This window comes from Andrena cerasifolii, chromosome 2 (genome assembly GCF_050908995.1).
Source record: "Andrena cerasifolii isolate SP2316 chromosome 2, iyAndCera1_principal, whole genome shotgun sequence".
Classification (NCBI taxonomy): Eukaryota; Metazoa; Arthropoda; class Insecta; order Hymenoptera; family Andrenidae; genus Andrena; species Andrena cerasifolii.
The window spans coordinates 27177968-27200993 of record NC_135119.1 but is presented as its reverse complement, the minus strand read 5'-3'; the positions used below and the strand labels follow the sequence as shown (position 1 = coordinate 27200993).

Genomic DNA, 23026 nt, shown 5'->3' with positions numbered 1-23026 from the left:
TTAAACTTTTTACAAGTCATATAAGAAAACATAACATTCACATATATATACAGTCTTCCTCGGATAATTGAAATGCTTTTTTCCCCCGGATTATCAGAAAAGACCTACCCACTCTACAGTTTGCCTTCCTCGCTACGAGTGGGGACCTGCGGTCTCGGGTAGGCCTTCATATTTTTGATAAATGTTCATGAAAGTATTACCAATGGATTTTTAAGGTTTCTCGATGAAAATGAGTTCAAACGCGAAGCAATTCGGTCCATTTTTAGTGAACGACACTACGTTCACTAAATGTTGTAATTTACACACTGGAACGTGACTTCTTCCCGTTTCGCATTATGTAATACTGCAGAAGATTTTTTTCTTACAAGGGGAGGACACCATGTGGTAGACATCGATTTTGATGAGCCTTGGCACGATGAATCTATGTCGAAAATAAGTAAATAAGTATCCGAGCGTTTCTGCCAATGGGCCTTAATAATAGAGATATTTACATGTAAATTATTAAAAATTTTATAGTGGCCGTGGGTAAAAATCCCACACTACCCTGGCGCCCGCGGGAGATTCCTTCTGGACACGTCGGGGTGCCATTTGAAGATGTCTCCACGTTAAAAAAAAAATTATAAATTTTTTTTAACTTGGGGAAATCTTCAAAAGGCACCCCGACTCCAGCAGAGGGGAATCCCCCAGGGGCGCCAAGGTAGTGTGGGATTTTTACCCATTAAAACCCCACGGCCACTATGAAATTTTTAATAATTTCCATGTAAATATCTCTATTATTAAGGCCCATTGGCAGAAACGCTCGGATACTTATTTACTTATTTTCGACATAGATTCATCGTGCCAAGGCTCATCAAAATCGATGTCTACCACATGGTGTCCTCTCCTTGTTAGTAAGAGTTTCATTGCTATATCCTAAATAGATGTAATACAATAAATCTGTCCTTAAGTATTAATCCCGCATGAAAACACCATTACTTTCAGGAACTTTAAAAAGAGGAAGATTTATAAATATAATTATAAAATTAAACTCTGAGCAGATGTAATAAAGAAGATACATTGTAAAATTTCATATACAACATCGAAGTGTATAGTATTAACAATAATCATGAATTTTCTATATTCTTTGTGAACTCGGTTTAACAAAATTTATGAAAAAATGCAATAGTAATTGAAACGACTATTTACGTCAGAACAGTTTCATATAGGCACAAGTATTCTTCCTGGCTAAATATATATTAATATAGAAAGTGTGTGGTATGTTTCGTTTGCAATATCCTCCCAAGTGTAAATCAGATCATTGCGATACCTCTTCCTTATGTATAAAAACAGGGTTATAAAATTCATGTAATTTCTTGGAAGTGTAGGACGTTAAAGCTTTCTGTAACGAAAATACATCCACCTCTTTCGACCAATATGATTCGACTTAATTAATGGTATAAATATATAACCGTACGCGTAATGTATTAGCGGTGTCTTATATTTTTCTGTCGTTAATAGCACTATTAGTATCACTTCAGTTTCCCCATACTTCCCAAACGATTCCTTCGACTCTATTTTCGTCGAAAAATAACGCTACTTGACATTACCAATATATGCCATCGTGACTAGCATCACAGTTACGGTTCTCAGGCAGGACAGTTTTCATTGTTAGCCCCGTTTCACACATTCACGACGTCCGTTTATACGGTAAAAGGAACGAAGATCGTATGAGATATTTCACAGTTGCCGGCGCCACATAGACGGAAGACTTCTATATGAACTTTGCATTTTTTACCGTGAAAACGGATTACTTGTATGTGTGAAACGGGACTTCCTCTCCATTTATCACAGGGCAGCAGGACCAACCCGCGAATGTGCATTAGCAGGGGACACGGGGCTTCCGTGGATCTCTAAATCGAACTCGGAGTTCGACAAACTGTTTCTCATCACTCTGTTCCAACGATTCGCGGTTTCGTGTAATGCAGTATTATAGTGCTGATGGGCTTCTGTATCATCAATAGACCTGTTACGAGCACGAAGTGCCTCTTGCTGAATGATTATCTCATTAGTTATGTACGCCTCGCGTCGAATCCTGTCGCGTAGCTTCGGTTTCATGTCAGGAATGCACCATCGTACAAGTATCATTACAAGAGCAACGACGTTCTGGAAATCAAATTTTGGCGATGCAACAGTCATAGATGGAAATTATGAAGTGATTAAAAACTTCTTGGGTCAAACTTGCGGGATAACTGAACTGTTGTTAGTTGGGGTGGGTTTCTCAAAGCGTCGAAACCTCAAAACTCAAGAAAGTTTTGAACTCCGAGAATTCGAAGTTTTTTGTGTTTACTTCAGTTCTTAAATCAAAATATTCCACTGACAAAACAAAATCCGCACTTCAAGTTTCTAGAGTTTCGAGTTTCGAAGCCTTACAAAGTTTCGGGAATTTAAAAATTCGCTTCGAACCCACCCTAGTTGTTAGTATAGCATCCTATTTGTCACACGTACCTCAAATACTACAATGAAAGCTAGTCTAGCAGCTAATACATGCCAAAACATGATCGAGTACTGATATTTATTTGCCGAGTCCGGCGGTTGCCTGTAATCCGGATACCTACATATCTCTACCTGTTCGTGTTTAGGTATAGAAAACGGTTGAGTGCCATTTTTCAAATCACTTGTATTAAACTTTGAAAGAGAATGTTCTAAAAACCCTTCCAAAGAGTAATTGCTAGAAACAGTTATTTGATAAACTAGCCTCGGTATAAAATTCGACGTAAAAGCTATAATGAATGCCTAAAAAATATCAGTCATAAGAACAGTTGGTCACATTATATAACTATATATGAAATATAAACATTTGTACTTACATTAGTTATAACTGATAACTTAGAAATGGAATCAAGAATGCGATACCATACGCCTATATCTATAACACGTTGTCCGACTGGCCTTCTGTACATTATTAACAACTTCTTTGCATCCAGTCGCATTTCGAAAACATTATTCAACAGAGCAAAGAATGGTGCTAATGGAAATGCAGCAACAAAGATAGTGACAAATCCATATTGTAATACTACAAGAAACGAAAGTATAGAAACTTAGGCCGGGTACAGACGCACGCAATAAATTCATAAAAATTCAAGCCATTACTCATTTCTAAATACTCCGGAAACAAACTCCTTGGACCCCATTCTACCAATTTGTAGTCTTTGATCCATTGGTACTTCCTAGTAGTAACCTTCTTCTGCCCGTCTTTCGTCCTCATTCCGACGTGCACTTTCAAAGTGTTCAGCCACTTATAAAATAGAGGGAAGAGCATCTCCAATATCGTATTCATGGCCTGTTTGCCGATCATAATAATACTTAGTTGTATACATAATTCCATGAGACAGCCACCCGGACCACATTCCTCTTGCCGATAATCGAAAAAGCGATTATATTTTCCTGGATAGCCGACGAACTTCCCCTTGAAAAATGCTATATAAAATATGGAAGCGTAATAATTCACGAATTCCAGGAGGTATATTTTCAACGTTAAACTATCGTCGAATTCGGTTTGGGTTCGGAGGAGTTCGATCTGTAAAAGTGAACATAAGTATTACCAAGGAAATACTTCGCTAATATAAGGTGACCACTTTTTTTGAGTGTCTGGATACACGAGTTTTTTATTTAGGGGCCGTGACTAAATTAATAGAATTTTAAGCAAATGCGTGGCTTCAGTTTCACATTGATTATTTTGTAATTTCGAAGAAGAAATACAGAATCGGGGACTACCGCCGAAAATCGGGGACAAATGATCACCTTACGCTAATATGAAATCATTCTTTATACGAAAAGGTACCTCTGTTAAATATTCAGCCAGCCAAACGTAAACCCAATTAAATACAATAATGCAGCATAGGTTGATACTAGCCGCAGTAGCCGTGGTAAAGAGTATTGCGTAGCTTGTTACCATAGGGTGCCCATAAACGCTTAATGCGGTTAAAACGGACATCCTATATAAAACAACGCCTAATACAGCAGCCATTGCTATAGCGATCTGCAACGCGAGATACAATGAAGAAACAGTTCCTCACAAAGTAATGGTAGTAACTTCATTCTTGTTCTATGTATATCCGAAAGAAACGCACCAACAGTAAAACAACAGAGAAGCTGAGGATTGTGGCGGGTACCCTCATTTTCCAAAACGGAACCTTTGGTTCTTCTGTATTTGTAATAATGTTAACGGACTTCTTTTTTATGTGTGCTAAACGCGCTAAGTACTGAGGCCGAGGATGTTCCTCTTGAGCATCTAAACCAGTCAAGTCCCATTTGTGAGTTATTTCTGCTGAGTACCTTTTCCACAGTTCCAAGAACAACGTAGCTAAAAAACAGATTTAAAATAAGTATCTAATAACTGGAACTAGTGTCTGTGTTACGAGCCTTCATACGACGTACCCCATAATGACATAAATATAGAGAAGAACACAGTAGACGGATTATCAAATAAATGTGTGATTCGTGCGTGCAAGCAAGTTTCCTTTAGGTCCCAATAACCGCAGAAATGATCACACAATGGACACATTTCAATGGTGCCATTACCATTGCAAATATCTTCGCTTGGTTCATTGGAATACAAGGTTGCGCAACTGTACATGAAGCACAGGAGGCCAACAATGCTAGCTGGTATCAGCATATGTGTGTAAAAACCGAGCCAAGCAAAGTAAAGGCCGATCTTAACTCCAAAGTACTCCTTGACGTAATCCACAGGCTGATAATGGAGACACTTCCTGAGGCTTGCCCATTCCTTGTATAAAAGGTATCTCATAGAATCTGGGGAATGGAGATCGCCCTGAAAATAAACAAGGGGGAATATAATATTTCAAGAAAAACTGTCACAGAGTCAAGCTGAATGTTTAATCGTTAATAATAAAACGAGTAGTGTCCGATCGATAACAGTAATTTCTTAAACTAAATTCGTCTAATATTTTGACTCGTACCTGGAATGGAGGTCTCATCGGAATATAAATTATTATTTCAAAAAGTAAAAGCGTCTGGCTTGATTAGATTCAACGTTAGTTTGAAACTACGGTCTCTTTCTTAATAGCATGCATCGAGTTCTATACCCGTGAACGGTACGCACCGTTTATCGTGCAGGTATAAGAGGCAAGACGAGTATTAAGAGGATTAAGGTACAATAGAGCTCCCGCCTACAAGGGCGCGAGCTTATTGCCTCTTCCGAATCGTTCGAATCGTTCCATAAAACGAGGAAATCGCTTTTATGGCACCCTTTCCTTTCGGTATCTCATAAAACGAGGGACACAAACGGGTCATGCTTGAACAGAATAGCAAGCGATATTACTTTGTCCTTAAACGGCCTTCTTCGCTTGCAATAAATTGCAGAAGTATCAATTAAAAGATTGATACATAACGCGAGTAGACATAATTTACTGTATTTTACGCGACACTTGAATTTTATGCGACAACTTCACAAATTATAATTAGAAATGAATTTTAAGCGACAACTTCGCAAATTATGATTAGAAATGAATTTTAAGCGACAACTTCGCAAGTTATGATTAGAAATGAATTTTACAGTATTCCTATATGATTTCCAGAGTGCTAAAGAATTTAACAAAACGATGCGAGAACGAAACGAGGTCACTGCGGACAGTGTATTTCTTAAAACCTGTAGTTTTAATACTCTAACGTGTGCGGTCGTAGAATAGAGGCAATCTGGGAAGAGATTAAATCCCTGGCTGCAATTGTATAGTTCTCGGTGGGCGTAGCGCGCACCGATGGAATAGAGGACAATAAAAGTCCAGGTGCCCGTATTGAACACCCATAGCTGAGTGCCCTAAGTTGATAACCGTACCCTATCTATCTGAATAGCTGCACGAAGGCGGATTAAGGCACGACACGAAAATCCTGTAAGCCGTTTTGTGCCCGATATAAAGTCAAGCAAAGTGGTTACATTCGAAGTGGAGAGGCTAGGCGTTGCCGAATTATCCGTGTCCTACATCGAACAATGGATAATCGCCTATTCGGAGGGTGCGAGCGGAGGTATGCGATGGGCAAGCGAAAAACAATGGCATTATATCGATTTATTACATTCCAAGGATAGCCGACCCTCGGTAACAATGGAAACATTTCTAAAGAATGCACGCTTGTAATACCATAAAAGAAGGCAGAAAAGTGACCGTGAAATTTTTCTCATTAAAGTCGTCGTCCACTAGGCCGAAGCGCGGCGAAGCGAAGCGCCGCGACCACGCATCGCCCATATGACAGAAGAACGGCGACGAACATTTCGCTTTGGTCGTAATGGGCGACGACCTTTACTCGTACACTAACGAGCTAGTGTAGTCCTAGATAAAACATAATTTAAAATGAAAGTATATCTTACGTCGTGAAGGGGGTACGCGGCCACGTACGCTCTGTCCGAAATCAATCTGTCTATACCGAATGCAAAATCATCATCCTTGGTCTCAGTGAATCTGGTTCTATCCAAAATGAACTGTACAATTCTGGCGCGCGTTGCGGCGGTAAAAAAGTTTGGCGACTCTAAATCGAATAAATATTCCTTGTCGCGGCTGTAGACGGCTGTAAAGTTGTGCTTCAATGTTGGAAATATTGTTTCGTCGACGTAATATTGCCTCATAATTCTTTTGAACAATGAATTCACTTCCTTGATCAAAGCATTGCCACGATTCTCGGGAATTATTAGATTGGACAATTCCTTCATCGGCAGTCTCAGCTTTAGTATCTCTGCGTACCGTCTTAATACCTCTCGTGGGGCATGTATCTTTATGAAATGTAGACCACTCGGTTCCGCCTGTTCGTACTCCAGTTGTAAACCTTCTTTCCCCAAGTTCTTTTCGAATACCTATGAATCGAGAATTGATTTTAGAGAAGAAAAGATTTAATTTTAATTTTTAATTTTAATTACAATAGACGGGTTAAACATCCCTTTGGTACAATTTATTACAAAAATGACGTAGAGAAACGGACGTCATCATTTAGTTATAAGTTCACTTACGCGTCTGCATTCGATGCTGCGAAGTGTTTGCGCTCCCGCGTTGTATTCGTCCCAGACAAGAACGAAGTCGATCGTCCGAATTTCATCTCGAAAGTATAAACTGAACGTTGTCCCGCAATACGAAGCCTATACCGAAAGACAATAGAAATGTAAGATCAATAGTAGGGTGATCTTTATTTTCAACTTTAAAATTTTTATTGTCTGACCCTCTTAAAATCTTCTATTTGACAAAAAAAATATCTTCGTGTTTTGTATTTATATATCAGAATCCGAAACCATGCTTTTATATATGCGTTTAACAACCTGAATATGTAGAATGTACGCCAAAGTTTGCGTCTGTATCTGATTCGAGAGCTACTGATGAGAGAAATTTAAATGTGCATATAAAGCCTTATGCCAGAACACAATACAGTACACACTTGTTATAAACTCGTTTCATCTATGTGATGTTTCCCCAAATTTTACTGTCATACTGTCACTTAAAAGTTATTAAAATTATTTTGTCCTTGTTGCAAAAATTTCTATCAATTTATACCAAAATAGTAATATTTCAATGCCATTGAGCGACCTTTGATCCTTAATATATTTTAACAAAATTTTAGATGAAATTCTTTTAAACTATTTGGAAACTTCTGAGAGGATCAGAAGAAAATTTTAAAAACTTTGATTTTTTACCATACATATAAGGACCACTTTAATCAATAGTTACCACCAATTTTAATCTGTCTTATGCAATTAAACTTACAGATCTCGATCCTCTTCTGCTATGCCTTAAGTCCGTACAGCTACCATCGACAATCGTTTCATTGGTATCGTTGTTAACAGTGGACACATCGTCATTATCAGGCTGATCAATATTTTCCATAGAGATCGCGCTATGCATACTATTTAAACTCTCCATACTTCCGACATCGTTGTACAAGGTATTGCGTACACTTTGATATACAGACTGCGCAGATCCTGCGTTCAATTTACTTTGTACCGATTGATAGAGACTTGGTTCGGTCGTATTACTTTTTCGCCTTCGTATCCATGGTACAGAGACTTCTTCGTCATCCTCTTCCATTTTTAATTGAATTGATCAATACCCTCAAACTCTACTTATTCGAAATCTAACAACGTGTACAACATGCAAGCCAGATAAAAAGGAATACTTATACTTAAAAAAAAGAAGTACTACAATGTATCTTTCGCTGGTATCCTTCGGCCAATTTTATTCTACAATCTTGCAATAAATGAACACTACAGTAAGACAGTTAACCACTAGCTATAGCGAAGAGTATCTAAACTAAGCAAAAATGCGGATAATGAGAATTAGCAGTAATGATCAAAATAAATGAGATACAAAGACAGATCTCGTAATACGCTCGCATCAAGTGGAATTTATGCGTGAAATAATATGAAATAGCAGAGATGATATTTCATCCTTAATTTTACGCACGGCTGATTACAAGTTTCGTTAAGTTTTTTACGCGGAAAACGGTAACTATAATATGCTGTACTCTTACAGAATTTTCGTGGTCTCATCCAGAATCTCTAGTTCCGGATGCTGTTCAGATACAGAACAGGAAATCCTACGTCTGTGCCGATATGTAATTCCATCGTGCGTGCACGTTGGTGCGAGTTTAACCTTCTTTTTTCTCACACTATGTTGCTCGTAACTCGGACAAAGTTATTTAATTTACTGCATTTTTACGTACGTGACGTACGCTGACCGTGTTAAGTCCATATCATGGACAGATGAGACAGATGCAAAAGAAACGTGTAGTGGTCAGGATACGTCATGTACGCATGAGTCGTATTGCTGTATAAATAGAGTTACAAGGAGCAACGTGCTAAATGATCACGCGGTTGATACAAATTGGCACTATAGTAGAATAGTTAATTTATCAATATGAACCGTGAGATTGCTTTAACAGGCATAAACTGCCCTTCAGTTTCTGAATTAAATTATAAATAATTTCAACCAATGAAGAATTCCATTATGTGTAATGTCTGTATCGTTATTAAGGAGTCATTCTACTTTGAGCGGTCGAAAATTGAAGCTATTTTTAAAGATTTTTTTCTCAATAAATCCAACATATAATGAAATAATCTTTTTGGAATTTATTAAGCTACTCTTATATTATGCAAAAAAAAAAAATAAAAAGACTTCTTTTAATTTGTTTCAAATGTTTTTTTATAGCGGCAATGTGACACCTACAAAAAGAGGTATATATAAAAAATTCGAAAAGATTCTTAATCTGGATGAGTGTCGCTATGGTTCGTAGCTCAATTAACAATTTTTGTCGAAAAATAAATGAGATTTTTCTCGGGAAACATTCGAGAAGAGACCATTTTGGGGAACTTTTTCTTTCAGACCGGCGCTTTTGTTATTTTTCAACAAAAATTGTTAATTAAGGTACGGGCTATAGCGACACACATACAGATTAAGAATCTTTTCGAATTTTTTGTTTTTCCGCTGATTTTGGGAATTTCGACCTTATTCTGCGATATTTAAGCATTTATAGCTCAGAGTAACGTTAACCGATTTTAATGAAATTTTAGGCACGTATTCTTAAATCTACAAACGGGTTTTTTGAATTTCCGTTACACACTCAAAAAAAAAGTTTAAAAAACGCCTTTTTCTATTTTTTTGCTATTCCAACCAAGTGCATTTTTTTCAAAACGACGAATCTCGTCACTTAGCAAACTAATCCTTCTAGCTTTTCAAAAAAACTCAAGTCGTTTGGATTAATTTTAAAAAAGTTATGCGATTTTAAAGGGTGGCCGAATACTTTAGCACGCCACTTTAAATGAAGTTTTATTTTGATTTTTTGTTATCGAACAGAAATTAAATCGATGACAAAGACAAATATCTTATTCCTGGTAGTACAGAGTGGTTCTTTGGTTTTATTTTACATGATGAATATAGAGCAACATATGCTTCTTCTACTAAGCAGTTATAAAATAAGTGTATTGCTTACAAGAATCATATCGTACAAATGATTTAATGATACACAGATTTATGTCAACAGAGAATATTTTACATTATCTATATATTATACAAGCTTGAAATCATATTTTTCTGTGGATTTTTCAATTTCCGTTAAAATCGTTACACATATTCCATTATGTACAACTATTATAATACAGGTCATACTTCTTGCATGACTAAAGAATTGAGTTCATCTTCCCCTGGACATAGTACGGAGTCGATATTATAGAACGCTGCGTGCAGTGTTATCAGAAACCAGGAAACTCCTAAAACAGTAATCGCGTGCTGTAAATCTCTTTTACATTTTAACAATCTTTCCAATCGGTCTACATTTCCTTTCATTACCTAGAACCCAGAAGAGGGCTGCCCCGGCGCCTACGAGGTAGAATATGGGCAGCGAGCAGATCCCGACCAAACTGTAGACTTGAGCTAATGTTAATCTGTGGTTGAACACCATCAGCTCCTGCTTAGCATGACGTTGGGATACTTTATAGCAAGTCCCAAGGGATGCTGCGACGGCGAGCAATAGAAGTGGCGACGTAATCCTAAAGTTCAATCCATGTTAGGACAAAACTTCTTTCTCGGATTCGAATAAAGGAAGAACAACTCTTACAAGCAATATATAACTAGTCCAATGAACACGAATAAGTAATTGCTCTGGAAATACTCGATGTTCCTCACAATTCGTTTACTCAGCCTCGGTAAACTAGGCGGTGGCCTGATGTTGCTAGTGTTCAGAAACAACGACCATGGCCTGACGTTGGCTTTTCGGTGTTCGATCCATTCGTGAGCTTGTGGGTATCCTATGTGACTTAACGGAATTTGTGGTATCTGCAGAAATTCAAGCCTAAATGATAAAACGCATTGATTGTACAAAATGTCAATAGCTTCGCAGCATCGCTGCTGTATGTACGTAGGTCAGGACTCGGCGCATGGTTCAAAATTCATCGAATGGTGCTCGGCAGAGTGCCTGAACATAATCAGCTACGGTAAAGGTACCAGTAGTTGACAACTTTTCAGTAAAACGTGAAAAATAAGGTTTTTAGAAGTGGCGAACTGTGGGTATTAGGAACCGTGGCGCGCTGTTGAAAAGAGATAGTTGCACTTTTAAAAACCTTATTTTTCACGTTTTTCTGAAAAGTTGTCAACTACTGGTACCTTTACCCTAATATTATATTTGTCGAATTCACAGCGAACTCTAACATATGCTACGTTAAAAGAGAAAGACAGTCTTGTTCCAAACGTCTAGTCTAACGGGATACGTCACAACATGACAGTGACACAAGTTTCCATTCTTTAATAGGTTAAGAAAACATGTGAGAACTGATGTTCGATCGCTAGATTCGTGTATCATCATTTACCCGTTGCCAGATTTCTGTTTCTGCTGGGGCATTTGCATGTCACCCCCAACTTCGATTTCCACCACGTCCGCCATTCTCCGTCTTTACCGTTCGAACCTCCGCGAGCAATCTGTCGAAACTGCCCCCGTGACAAGGAAGCGACTATCTTCTTGTTTTACTTTCTTTTTTCACGTGCAGCCCCCGTATTCGTCTCCCCACCCCCACCCCTCGCCGCTAGGGGCCCGCAGCCTCGTTTTAGAAAAAACCCGTCGCAGGCAGTAAAACTCCCATCATATCGCACATCGAACTACTACGTTATCCCCACCGCCGGCGCCGGTTCTCACTGACACAGGCGCACGTTCGCGCATACAACGCCACAGGTTGCAGCTGCTCGGTAAAAATTCTTTCACTGCCTTCTCCGTGAAACTTCTTTCACGAAAAGGGCTCTTTGTTCGACCAAGGTAAAGGCGCAAAAGATTTTTCTTACGTCGCGTAAGCACGCACGCGTTCCTTCTTCACGGGCTTGAAAGAGATTTTCTTTACTTCTTCCTCTGTGACGCGTCACGCATACCTACTGCATGATCCTTTCCGATCGAGTTTCGTTTAAATCGAACGTTTCGCAAGCTGCATCGTGCGTCGGGAAATCAGAGTACGCATCGTTTCGCCTAGACTTCCCGAAACTTACGATTTGGAATAAGGATAATAGCGAGACCTTGAAATCTTTTCGCATTTGCTTAAACTAAACTCCGTGTGCAAATTGTGGCTTAGATTTCTAACAATATTTTCCTCGCGATAGTTTGTAATCTCGGAGAAGTTTGCTTCGACTCGGCATATCCTGATTTAAACCGCTATGAATCATGTAATTGTATTCGTGCATCGTAATTGTAATAAGGAGAGCATAACGCATGAGGTTTTACATTTTGTAGGGTGCACGGAAATTTTAAACGTTGAATAAGATCATTGGCGCAGAGGTAGTGGAATCTGCTTTCATCGATTACTCGGGACGCATCATCGCTTATTTTAAAGCGTCCTTCGATCAGGCCCGAACCTTCGGATGGGTCGGGCGTGATGCAAAGTTTTTAGAATTTCACTGGGAATGCCTCTCGCCCTCGGAAAGCGTGTGCAGATGACGCTACTATACGCGACCATTGTGAGGGGCCGCAGCCAATAAGGGAGCGCGTTACATCCCACTGAATAGGCTGCGGTTATTAAGGGGCCCACCGATTGGTCCCAAGGCGATTTCCCGAGGAACATCGGGGGCCACCCGCCATAACGAACGTAGCGTGGTACGAGCGATTGTTTGAATGAACGTGCTCAAACTTAATTGACGGGGTTTTCTAATCAGTAACGATTTCAGCTTTGGCGCAGACAGTGTACGCGAGACGTGTGCATGCACGGGTACCCACGGTGACGGTCTTCGAAGCCATGGAAGTCGCGCAGAAGGTGCATTTCGACGCATGCGACATTCAGGACGAGGAGCTGAATATCAGCTGTCGCACGAACAGCTCCGGCTGCGATGTTGACGATATATCAGATTCATCCGCGGAGGATCTCGGCTGCTCGCCGCCGCTGCAACCGAGGAAATTGTCCTTCAGCAACACGATGGATTGCAGTGACAGCGAGGGCAGCCAGGCGACGCAAGTCGATAATAACAAAACTCCAGTCAGTAACGTGACAGGTTAGTATCGATCTCCAATTTTTAACCACTCGCTGGCCTTGCTTCTCGCGATAATTTATTGCACCGTGTTCTCTGTTTCTGTCGCGTATGCCCTATTTCGGGATAATTTACGACGTGAATGTAGTACTTCGTTTCAGAGCCTCGCGTAACTAGTGGGTATTTTGCACTGCATGGCATTGATGCTTTTTCGCATAGTCGAGTTTTTCTTCGTGTGTTTAAAGTTCCAAGTAATTACTGAATTACTTTGTGTTATCATTTTGGAGCGGATCTTTGTTTGTTTTCTTTTTACTTTTGCGTCAGTTTGGAAGATGCTTTTCTTTTTCCATTGCTTAGCCGTGCAAAGATATTTGTTTGAATTGAGTTGGGAGGAGCTGTGGTAATGTTTGAACGGGTGTTATGCATGGTCTGGCGAAATTGATATTATTTTTGGACAATTATTTGACATCATGTATACGTGTATGTTTAAGGGAATGAGTGAGAAGTAGTCAGTAAATTTATATTTGAGCAGTGTACTGATATTATCTCTGATTTGTTTCTATGTTGCAAAAAATATTAATGATACATTCAAGTAAGCAGTGCTAACATTCAAATGAGATTAACCTACAGGTGGGCGTGCCTAAAGGTTTTACACGAGCAGTCGTGTTGTGTAATCCATACATGAGGGTCTGCTTTAGCTGAAAAACTGTTTTACCATGATGTAATGTACCCAGCACCCCTATATATTCTTCCAGCAGACATATTTGCATCGTACTACGTACTTGTCGGGTTCAAATTCAGTTTGGAAGTGTCTCTGATTGAATGAAAATGAAACTATGCCAAGTATGCTGCTGGCGAAGCGCGCCTGTGTACTCACAAGTTTGCCAGGTTTCCGCCTCCGATTGCTTTGCTTTTGGATATGTTTTAGAGGACACAAAAATCAGAAACAGGTGTGCTTTTATTTTGGCCTGTTTGTATGCTAGGGGGTGAAACCACCCCTCAAATATCATGAGAATAGGTGGTGCCATCCTCCGATTGCTTTGATTTTTGGCCAATGCAATCGGAGACGAACATCTGAAAATCATATAACTTTGAGGGGTGGTTTCACCCCCTGAACATGCAAACAGGCCAAAATAAAAAGACACCTGTTTCTTATATTTCTGTCCTTTAAAACATATAAAAAAACCAATGCAATTGGAGGCGGAAACCTGGGAAACTTGTGAGTACACGTGCACGCTCGCCGGCAGGATACACGGCATACTTTCGTTTTCATTCAATCAGAAACACTTCCAGACTCAATTTGAACCTGACAAGTACCTAGCATTATGCAAAAATGTCCGCTGGAAGAATACATAGGGATGCTGGGTAGAATAGATCACGGTAAAAAGATTTTTTCAGCCAAAAACTGACCTCCGTGTACTGAGTACACGTGTGCCCGCCGGCGGGTTAACAGAAGGTGTTTTCTTGAAATTGATACAATCTATTTGTAATAATTTATTATAAGTAAACAAGATTCTTGCACGTTTTTAAGAGACCTAACTAACATTTAATATATAGCGACTGTATTTTGTTTTAGTCATAGCGAATCACACTTTTTTTAAGAGTCAATTTAAAATGTGGTATATCATCTCGATAACGTTGGTTACAGGTACATCAAGAATTAGGATCCCTCCCCGCGAGAATGTGTGTACACAGAAAATGTCAATGGCGTGTAGTCCACCCTATAAGCGTGTTAGGGCTCTACGCCTCTTTGACTCTCCCGCGACTCCCAAAACCTTGATGGAGAAAAGTGCGATGCATACTCCATTCCCTTCTAAATGTACTAGGCTGTTCTCTATAGACAAACCAAGGCCGTGTAACTATCAAAATAAATCTGATAAACCTGCGGCGAATGTAAATCCCTTTACGCCGAACGGAATGTTGCTAACCGCAAGGAAGCGCACCAGGTCCAAGCGTAGTCTCAATGGGTAAGTACACGTATACAGGAAAGAGTTAATAGCATGGCGTTAAGCGAAGCAGAGAGACGAATACGATTCGTCGGCTCGATAACACTTGTGTGATGCACTTCTTTCTTTCCCATCGATATCAGTTCCCCTGATATTCAGATTCAGAAATACGATCTGGCCGATTCTGACGATTCGGACAACGAGGTAGAGCAGGCGACAAAGCGCGTGGCGTTGCAAGACTCCAACATTCCCAGATACCATCAGGAGTTCCACGAACTGGGGCTAATCGGTACAGGGGAATTTGGTTCAGTTTACAAGTGCATCAATCGGTTAGACGGATGCACGTACGCTATTAAGAAAAGTATTAAGCCTGTTGCTGGAAGCATCAATGAGAAGAACGCCTTGAACGAAGTGTACGCGCATGCTGTGCTTGGGAAACATCAGCACGTCGTGCGATACTATTCAGCTTGGGCGGAGGATAATCACATGATTATCCAGAACGAATATTGCAACGGTGGTAGCCTGGCGGACGGTATCACCAATCTACAAAATGAGAAGAAGCATTTCACCGAAGCGGAGATGCGGCAACTTCTACTACACGTTGCTGAAGGTTTAAGATACATACACAGTATGCAGCTAGTACATATGGACATAAAACCGGGAAATATCTTCATCTCTAAAGAGAAAAGGCTACTGGCAGTCAATTATGATTCAGCGGATGATGGGTTCGACGAGGAAGAGACCGTCGAGGAAGAAATTACATACAAAATAGGTGATCTGGGCCATGTTACATCGGTCAATAACCCGCAAGTCGAAGAAGGAGATTGTAGATACTTGCCGACAGAGATTTTACGCGAGGACTTCAGTCACTTACCGAAAGCTGATATTTTTGCTTTGGGGCTAACCGTTTACGAAGCAGGTGGTGGAGGACCCTTATCAAAGAACGGACCCGAGTGGCACGACATCAGAAATGGGAATTTAAAGGAGCTCTCGCACTACAGTCGGGATCTTAACGAATTACTCAAAGTAAGTATCCTTAAAAGAGTTGTTTCTTTCGCAGGGCTAGTATTGATTCAGTAGTTGTCTAAGTAACCATGAAAATGTATTTTCCTATAGAAGAAAAGAGACTTGACTAAAGTCGTTCGAAGAATCGGTATAAGATCTGTTATATAATTGTGTAAATGTAATTAATTTCATTGTAGTTAATGATCCATCCAAATCCTGAAATGAGACCTTCGGCGGTATGCCTTATACAGCATAGAGTGCTATGCCCGTTTGGAAATAAAACGAAAGCTCAGCTCCGACGAGAGCTGAACGCGGAGAAGCTAAAGAATGAGATCTTGTCGAAACAGTTGCAAGAGGCGGCCAAATGCCTGAAAACCATCGCCCCGAACGTAGCGGCTATCAATAATACGATGAACGCTGGAGGGTACAAGTTGAGACCAACGCCGACCAGGACCTCATCCCGGGTAGTGGGTAAAAAGGTCAATCGAAGCAATAGCACTACAAACTTCTGAGTATTCTGTGTTATATTTGTGTCGGACTAGATGAAGGGGAGCAAAGGTGCTTAAGGAATAAACACGTTCTTTTAAGTGCCTTGACATTGTGATATGAATTAAACTCTAGTTGATAAGTTAAAAGGATACGATCGATATTTCATAGTACGAGAACGCAAGAATGATATGCAGAGTGAAATTGCACGATAGTCAACGGGTAAACCTTTCTTGCCGCGATGAAGATATCATCCCACCATTAAACCGACCGTGACCTATATTATAAAGACAGGTAACTTCAAAGCTATACACACTTTACGTTTCGTCCATAATTTTATTTAAAACAGATGGGTAATACAGTAATCTCATACTGTTAATCTATGTACATTGTGTTCGATCTTCTTTTTTTATGCGAGCTAAAAAGTAGACGTACGAGGTTTAGAAAGTATCCAATGATTATTGCCAGTGTTCATTATCTCTCGAGAAATATAAAACGTATTGAGATCTATTTTCTTTACAAAAGAAACGAGAACAGCTTCGTTGCATATCTCACCATGTGCCTTTAACGTTCTTGTTACAAAGCTTTTTCTTTGCCCGCTTACTTTGTATAATTACGATATACATTTATTATTTTACGAACTTTTCCAATTCCTTTTTATTCCAATCAACAGTATTAAATAAAGAGAGAGAGCGAGCGAGAGAGAGAGAGAGAGAGAGAGAGAGAGAGAGAGAGAGAGAGAGAGAGGAGAAAAGTGCATGCTTTTAACATCGTTACTAATTAATGTTTTGACATATCACTGTTTGACAAGCTTCTGTTTCTTTCCATTCTTGTTCGAGACTTAGCTGTGGTTAATAATTGGGAATATTAACGGTAGACTGCGACAAATTGTTACAAATGCATTGTATTTTTATACGTAGATGTTTACAGGTAATAATAGTTCAGTGTTGTAGATCGTCTATTTTATTACTAACACTAATCTCTGTATTATCCATCGTACGTTGCCGCCAGTCGCATTTATTTTTTTCTACTGTTTACTGATAATTTTCATACTCGGACGGAAGACTGCTATTTTATGCGTATCGCATCAATCAATCAATCCGAGCACGCATTTAATAGCTTTTAAGGGTATGTATATTTTTTTTAACGCAATAACGAACAAATTAATATTACTCGCTGCCTGTTATGGAACTTCATCCGAGCATACTTCCTAGCCCTAAGAATTACAATTTCACTCTGTATATACTTTATATGATAGAACAACAGCTCTTAGAATCACAGATGAGATCGGAGAGTGACCCATTGAACGTAAAAAGTTTTAAGTTTAAATTATTTTTATAATATTTTTTTATAGACCTATTGTCTTTGGCATGCTCTGGAATTCGCATTATACAACTTTCTCGTGTTTTTTATTATATATATATATTTTTTGATTAAATACTGGTGTATGATAATTCACGTTTCTAGCATAGACGGTACTATCGATTAGGTGTTAATAATTTTATTTACTAATATAAAATTCATACAGAACATGAAAGGAAGAAGGAACGCATTCGTTCCGTCGTCGAGTATACATAACTAAATCGAAGATATTGTAAACAGATTCCCCATCTCGGGCAGATTGCCATTGAACTTTTCTACTTCATTTTTTCCCTCGCAACGAGTTGCGTCTCTCTTGATCAGGAATGACAAGGAATAAAACGATTTATTATGGTGCAGTGGATTTGAAACTCTATCGTAATAATACATTTGACTGAATATCCTTGTTCCTCAAAGTGACATCGGTCGGATGTCTTATGTAAAATCATCTGGCTTCTAGCTAATAAACAAAAATCGAAGTTTTTGTACCTTAATTTAACACTCTCGTGTCACTGAGCATGCTGACATGTGATCTTTTTTCTTTATATGTATATGCGTTACTGAAGCATCCCAATATTTATGTCGAAAGTAAAAGAAGGTATATAGCATGCGTTGTAATGCGTCGCATTACTATTTAACGAGCTTTGAAAGAGATCTGGATTGGATGGCCCCTGTGTTTTATTAATATCATGAGGATTTTTGTTGTAGTTTGCGATACAAACTACTTGCGCCTTTTATTTGCCATAGGAGCTTTGGTCTTTGATGAAGGTCCGCTGACGGTTTCCTGTTAACGTTTATCATATAGTGTTGAAAGGTAATGCGATGGAATGTTAATTCCCGCGAGTCTTGTAACTTATGTGTAACCTCGTTTACAAACCAATGTTATGTATTTAGTCATAGACCGCGCTACATGTATAGAAGTTACAAAGTTTAGCAAAAACAAGCAAGAAAAAAAAGGAAAGAGAAAAATGTGAATAATCGATAGAAGAAGCGGTTTTAGCTCCTAAAGTGTGTTTGCCAGGAAGGGTGGACCCCGACTTAATGGCAGTAAGGTATGTGGCGATGAGCCACATTTATATGCACTGTGAACTGTTGTTTCATTAATCTTATTATTAATATTATTATATTATTAATATTATTATTATTATTATAATAAATGATAATTAACAAACTGGGCTCTCCTTCATTATCCATTCTCACGTTAGGAAATAAGCAAGTATCCTGGGCGATCGGTTGTAAAATAATGTAACAATTCTAACAAACCCTAATTAGTGATATCTAAATTATTTAGACTCCAGTCTCATCAGTCTCACTTTTCTCACAAGTAGCGCAGAGAGATGTGCAAATCTTTTTGGACCCTTGCGATGAAGAATTTTGTGAATATATCTTTTCGTTATGAACAAATTCGTTTTTTGGTTCAAGGTTTAAGGTCGTCTGAAGATGAAATTGTACAGTACTTCCTTGAATTTCCTTGACTTTAGCTATGTTACTCTATCAATAAAAGTATAGTTTCAGTGGAGAAAAGAAGCTATGGCTTCGAAATTTATAAGAATATTATTTCGGAAAGGATTTCGTGTCTTTGAAGCGAATGCTTTACCCGACGTTTCTTTTTCTCATCGAGAACGGGAATATTTAGGGGTGGTTATGATAAAAGGAGCACCCTGTATATTGGTACGATGCAGTGAAAAACGACGCATTGCTTATATTCAAACACTTGAACATCAAATGCAATTAGCACGTAGAATAATCAGCAATCTCCACACGATAGCTACTTTGTTTCCGGCATCCTCGAAATATTTCAGAGAAATGCGGACGAACCGCGACGAGTGTGAATTCATTCGTTTCTCGTAAAATTCTCGAACGCCAATTAGTGCATATACCAACGTGTAAATACATATACATATAACAATTGCATTTCAACACATGAGATTTAACTCAAACAGCACAGAGCACTGTTATTCTTAACAATCAAAATGCATTCTTTTCTCTGATTCATGTTTAATCTTCTACTAGGATCATTCAGTAAAACATACTGCTATGAAGGCTCTTAGTGGTGAACGACTGTAGAATAGAGCAATTCATATGAGAATGATTTTATATACTAATAGATATCACGATAGTATTATTGACCATGAGAAATACGCTTGCTTCATTTAATTATAACATTTCAAGCATGCCGAGATAGGATTCCTTGAATTTATAGCATTTCATCCGAGCGTGCACGCACGATATCTTTTAAAGGAGAAGGTGCATGAAACTTTTCCAACGAAGAACCAGAAAAATGCTGCACTGGCTGGCGTTGCTCGTAGGTCGATATACTCTAACTTTCACAAGAATGGTTCGAGTCTTCTTTATTATCCCTCATACTTTCTCATTGTACGAATCGTGCTTTATTTCTTCTTACTTCGTTACTTGAATATTAATATTATCGCTACTATGTTACAGTGACTCGTAATTAACATTTGTTGAAGTGCTTACGTTATTACAGGCACGCATTAAATTAGACGACGATGCATCGAAAGTTTATACAAGATGGTCAACAAAGAAAAAGGCAAAACGAGCTTCTGCACCGATACGGATATTTCCTACTAATGCTCTTATGTATGATACTCGCGTCTATTAGACCACATTTGGGTAAAACAAATGGTACTTGCAGCGAAACAATTGGGCTCTTACGCTTTTAGTCTTCTCCTGGTTTAATACTCTTACGTTGTATATCTTAGGTGTCTTTAGTGGGAATATTATCATTCGATACTTCGCTGTGCCTTTAACATACCTGGAAGCAGGGTTGCTGTGTGATCCTAAGTCGCTATATTTAACGTTAAGCAATGGCTACCTTTTAGTATTTACAATGATCTTCATATATGGTCTAATGCCCTTTTTGATGAGACTCGGAGTATGTTTGCTGACGTATGCGAATGTGAATATATGGCTGTTAAAGGGAATGGAAGTAAATGAACATAAAGACTATCCTTCGGAACGACGACGAATTCAATATCATTTATTGTAAACGTATCTGTTATCGCTCTCCTCTTCCAGGTTCTCTACTGTATGCCACCTCCGTTTAACACAAGTCTTGTTCTTTGTCGACTGGCGCAGGCAGACCTGTCGACGAGTATTGTGATAACGTTGGTCTCTCATTTCGGAGGATTATTTGTATCTCCCGTATTACTGTACTTTGTGGTAAATAACGCGTACCTCGATTACATCTAAACCTTTTTTATTCAAATCAATTACTTTACATTATTTCTGTTACAGCTAGGAGCGTCCACACCGCCCCTGGTCGGTGTCAACGTCAAGGAAACTATTTACAGTACAATTATACCGCTAGTTATCGGCATCGCGATTCAAAGTTTTCTTCTGAATAAGTATGACTTCTGTTTCAAAGTTAAATCGCCATGGTTCTCTCAAGGTTTGTTATTAGCTACGGCGTACCACTGGTTCTGCGATGCTATCTCAGTGGATGCGTCCTCTTTACAAGCTACCGATGTCTTACTGTGCGTATTAATTGGTAAGCTTATCGCTATTAATTGAACCCGTATTCAGGTTTATGTGTAATGGCATTAGTTGCGAACTGTTCGTTTTACTTAAATGTGCCGGAGCAGTGGTATATGCACAGTCCTTGTTGGCTCGTTAATATATCAGTATTCTTTATGTTCAAGCTTGCGTGGGACAACTGTTTGTTAGCTGCTTGTGTTGGATTTTGTGCTCTCGATGGTTACCTCGAAATGTATTAGTAGCTACACTCTTTACGTGTACTCACAAGTCGGTCGGTCTTGGCAGCTGGGTTTTACGTGGTGCTTATCACGGTTCGGCTCATGGTCCAGCAGTGAATTTACCATTGTCCGTACTACCGGTCGCACAATTACTGTTGGGTAGCTTGCTAGCTAGTTGGCTGTCCCCGTAACATGATTGTTATATGGGAAGTTTGAACCAATTAATCTGCATTTTAGTTTAATTATTTTTCGTTCAAAGTCACATGAATATCCTTGTTTCCCCACTTAATTACTGTTAGTTCCTTTCGATTGTACATACCGCGTACGTTACTTCTTTTGTACAAAGCGTATAATTATTTTTGTTAGAAAGTAATATTGGAAGTGTATTCGTTATAGAAATTATAGAAGCGTTTGAGTACACATTAGATCGCGAAAGCGAAGGGCAGAGAACTGTACATGCATTAGTCATTGCTTTGGTAAAAAAGATTTACAGAAACGTACCAAGAATTCTCTATTTATTTCTTCTTTTTTTTAACATAACAAATAAATCGTTCGAAATCCATTCGTTAAATTAATAATAACGAAAGATTAGTTCTCCTAAAAATGCATTGCAGGTAGCTGTTTTCAAAATGCATTTCGCTTGTCTCGCATCGAAAGACGAATCGGTATCTTCTAAATTTCGTTCATTATACAGCAGTTGCCTTAGTAACTCGGCGTTCAAATTAGAAATTAAAGAAAAAGGAATTCTCACCGAAGTAGACTACGACTTAGAACTCTTAGGAAACTTTATGCGAATCATTTACAATAGTTCGTAACTTAATTCTTACAGAATGACACAGTTAACGAAATATTGGGTAGGAGTTTACTCAAAATTGTTTTCAAAATGTATCAAATAAGTTTATTCATATGTATAACGAAATGCCAAAGGCGTTGAAACATAGTCTGTGATTTTCTTCCCTCTAAGAATTCGCGCGGAACGTGTACGAGTCTCTCATTTTTATTGCGGAATTTAATACTTACCTTGGAAACTAATCCTAAGTTCTATATAACAATTATATATTAGTTTGTTTCTGTTTTTCATTCAGTATATATTGAAACGACTATGTAAAATTATGCACGAATAAGCTGTTCTTTTTGTTCGATTCTGAATCAACTCAGTTTCATTGACATTCGATAAAAGGAAATCATGACAATTATACATTACACTGTACATCATTACAGGAACAATCTTTAAATAGTACATCAAGTGAAAGTAAAAAAAAAACAAGAGAGAAAGAGAGATAGAGAGAGAAAAAAAAGAGGAAAAACCAATTACGCTACTTCGAAGCGTTGTACGCTATTATCTTATGTAGTAATTATATAATAAATCGTATTTATATCTTACAAGTTATAAATATAGTTTCCTCACTTTCGATTGTAAAATTTCTGAAAATTATAAGTATCTACTTATTCTAAAAGTCTGGCTACTGATTTATATCAATAGATATATCTCGAATGAAGTAACAAGAGACGACGAAATTCACAGTTCTACACACGAAAGAAAAGGACT

The 23026-nt window shown here is 38.6% G+C and overlaps 4 protein-coding genes across 12 annotated transcripts; 2 read left to right on the top strand and 2 right to left on the bottom strand.

Moving 5' to 3' along the window:
- Positions 1 to 884: 884 nt before the first annotated feature.
- On the bottom strand, positions 885 to 8810 carry LOC143366244 (anoctamin-1-like). Of its 4 annotated transcripts, none has more exons than XM_076807143.1 (11): positions 8503 to 8809; positions 7740 to 8106; positions 6995 to 7120; positions 6362 to 6841; positions 4417 to 4810; positions 4110 to 4342; positions 3821 to 4018; positions 3130 to 3556; positions 2847 to 3052; positions 2485 to 2772; positions 885 to 2142 (listed from the first exon to the last, which is right to left on the bottom strand). In XM_076807143.1, exons 2-11 carry the CDS (start codon positions 8058 to 8060, stop codon positions 1825 to 1827), a joined length of 2991 nt encoding a protein of 996 aa, XP_076663258.1. In that variant the 5' UTR covers positions 8061 to 8106; positions 8503 to 8809; the 3' UTR covers positions 885 to 1824. The 4 variants fall into 4 exon arrangements, with proteins under 4 accessions (XP_076663258.1, XP_076663261.1, XP_076663260.1 ...); XM_076807146.1 differs by having other exon boundaries at positions 7740 to 7954; positions 8503 to 8808; XM_076807145.1 differs by having other exon boundaries at positions 7740 to 8053; positions 8503 to 8807.
- Positions 8811 to 9853: 1043 nt separating this feature from the next.
- LOC143366268 (prenylated Rab acceptor protein 1-like) lies at positions 9854 to 11542 on the bottom strand. Its single transcript, XM_076807186.1, has 4 exons — positions 11333 to 11542; positions 10585 to 10818; positions 10317 to 10516; positions 9854 to 10237 (listed from the first exon to the last, which is right to left on the bottom strand). The coding sequence occupies exons 1-4, from the start codon at positions 11404 to 11406 to the stop codon at positions 10131 to 10133; spliced, it is 615 nt and encodes a 204-aa protein (XP_076663301.1). The 5' UTR covers positions 11407 to 11542; the 3' UTR covers positions 9854 to 10130.
- A 104-nt stretch (positions 11543 to 11646) lies between these two features.
- Positions 11647 to 17086, top strand: LOC143366265 (wee1-like protein kinase). Its single transcript, XM_076807179.1, has 6 exons — positions 11647 to 11772; positions 12238 to 12597; positions 12669 to 12989; positions 14614 to 14932; positions 15055 to 15937; positions 16114 to 17086. The coding sequence occupies exons 3-6, from the start codon at positions 12737 to 12739 to the stop codon at positions 16426 to 16428; spliced, it is 1770 nt and encodes a 589-aa protein (XP_076663294.1). The 5' UTR covers positions 11647 to 11772; positions 12238 to 12597; positions 12669 to 12736; the 3' UTR covers positions 16429 to 17086.
- Positions 17087 to 19075: 1989 nt separating this feature from the next.
- Positions 19076 to 22934, top strand: LOC143366266 (sodium/bile acid cotransporter 7). Of its 6 annotated transcripts, XM_076807184.1 has the most exons (7): positions 19076 to 19978; positions 20009 to 20066; positions 20250 to 20407; positions 20485 to 20711; positions 20801 to 20944; positions 21020 to 21272; positions 21424 to 22934. In XM_076807184.1, exons 3-7 carry the CDS (start codon positions 20272 to 20274, stop codon positions 21666 to 21668), a joined length of 1005 nt encoding a protein of 334 aa, XP_076663299.1. In that variant the 5' UTR covers positions 19076 to 19978; positions 20009 to 20066; positions 20250 to 20271; the 3' UTR covers positions 21669 to 22934. The 6 variants fall into 6 exon arrangements, with proteins under 6 accessions (XP_076663299.1, XP_076663300.1, XP_076663297.1 ...); XM_076807185.1 differs by lacking the exon at positions 20009 to 20066 and having other exon boundaries at positions 19076 to 19647; XM_076807182.1 differs by having other exon boundaries at positions 19076 to 20066.
- The last annotated feature ends 92 nt before the right edge of the window (positions 22935 to 23026 follow it).

What these genes read in the sequence shown, in the direction of transcription:
- LOC143366244 (XM_076807143.1), bottom strand. Translation starts at nt 8,060, where the DNA reads ATGGAAGAGGATGACGAAGAAGTCTCTGTACCATGGATACGAAGGCGA. An exon ending in TCTCTGTTGTTTTACTGTTG is followed by an intron (nt 4,019 to 4,109) that starts GTGCGTTTCTTT and finishes CTCGCGTTGCAG; the next exon opens with ATCGCTATAGCAATGGCTGC. An exon ending in CTTTCATTGTAGTATTTGAG is followed by an intron (nt 2,143 to 2,484) that starts GTACGTGTGACA and finishes TTTGATTTCCAG; the next exon opens with AACGTCGTTGCTCTTGTAAT.
- LOC143366268 (XM_076807186.1), bottom strand. Translation starts at nt 11,406, where the DNA reads ATGGCGGACGTGGTGGAAATCGAAGTTGGGGGTGACATGCAAATGCCC. An exon ending in AAACAGAAATCTGGCAACGG is followed by an intron (nt 10,819 to 11,332) that starts GTAAATGATGAT and finishes TTTATCATTTAG; the next exon opens with GCTTGAATTTCTGCAGATAC. An exon ending in AGCCCTCTTCTGGGTTCTAG is followed by an intron (nt 10,238 to 10,316) that starts GTAATGAAAGGA and finishes TTACTGTTTTAG; the next exon opens with GAGTTTCCTGGTTTCTGATA.
- LOC143366265 (XM_076807179.1), top strand. Translation starts at nt 12,737, where the DNA reads ATGGAAGTCGCGCAGAAGGTGCATTTCGACGCATGCGACATTCAGGAC. An exon ending in TCCAAGCGTAGTCTCAATGG is followed by an intron (nt 14,933 to 15,054) that starts GTAAGTACACGT and finishes CATCGATATCAG; the next exon opens with TTCCCCTGATATTCAGATTC. An exon ending in ATCTTAACGAATTACTCAAA is followed by an intron (nt 15,938 to 16,113) that starts GTAAGTATCCTT and finishes ATTTCATTGTAG; the next exon opens with TTAATGATCCATCCAAATCC.
- LOC143366266 (XM_076807185.1), top strand. Translation starts at nt 20,272, where the DNA reads ATGCATCGAAAGTTTATACAAGATGGTCAACAAAGAAAAAGGCAAAAC. An exon ending in GGCTGTTAAAGGGAATGGAA is followed by an intron (nt 20,712 to 20,800) that starts GTAAATGAACAT and finishes CTCCTCTTCCAG; the next exon opens with GTTCTCTACTGTATGCCACC. An exon ending in CCGTATTACTGTACTTTGTG is followed by an intron (nt 20,945 to 21,019) that starts GTAAATAACGCG and finishes TTTCTGTTACAG; the next exon opens with CTAGGAGCGTCCACACCGCC.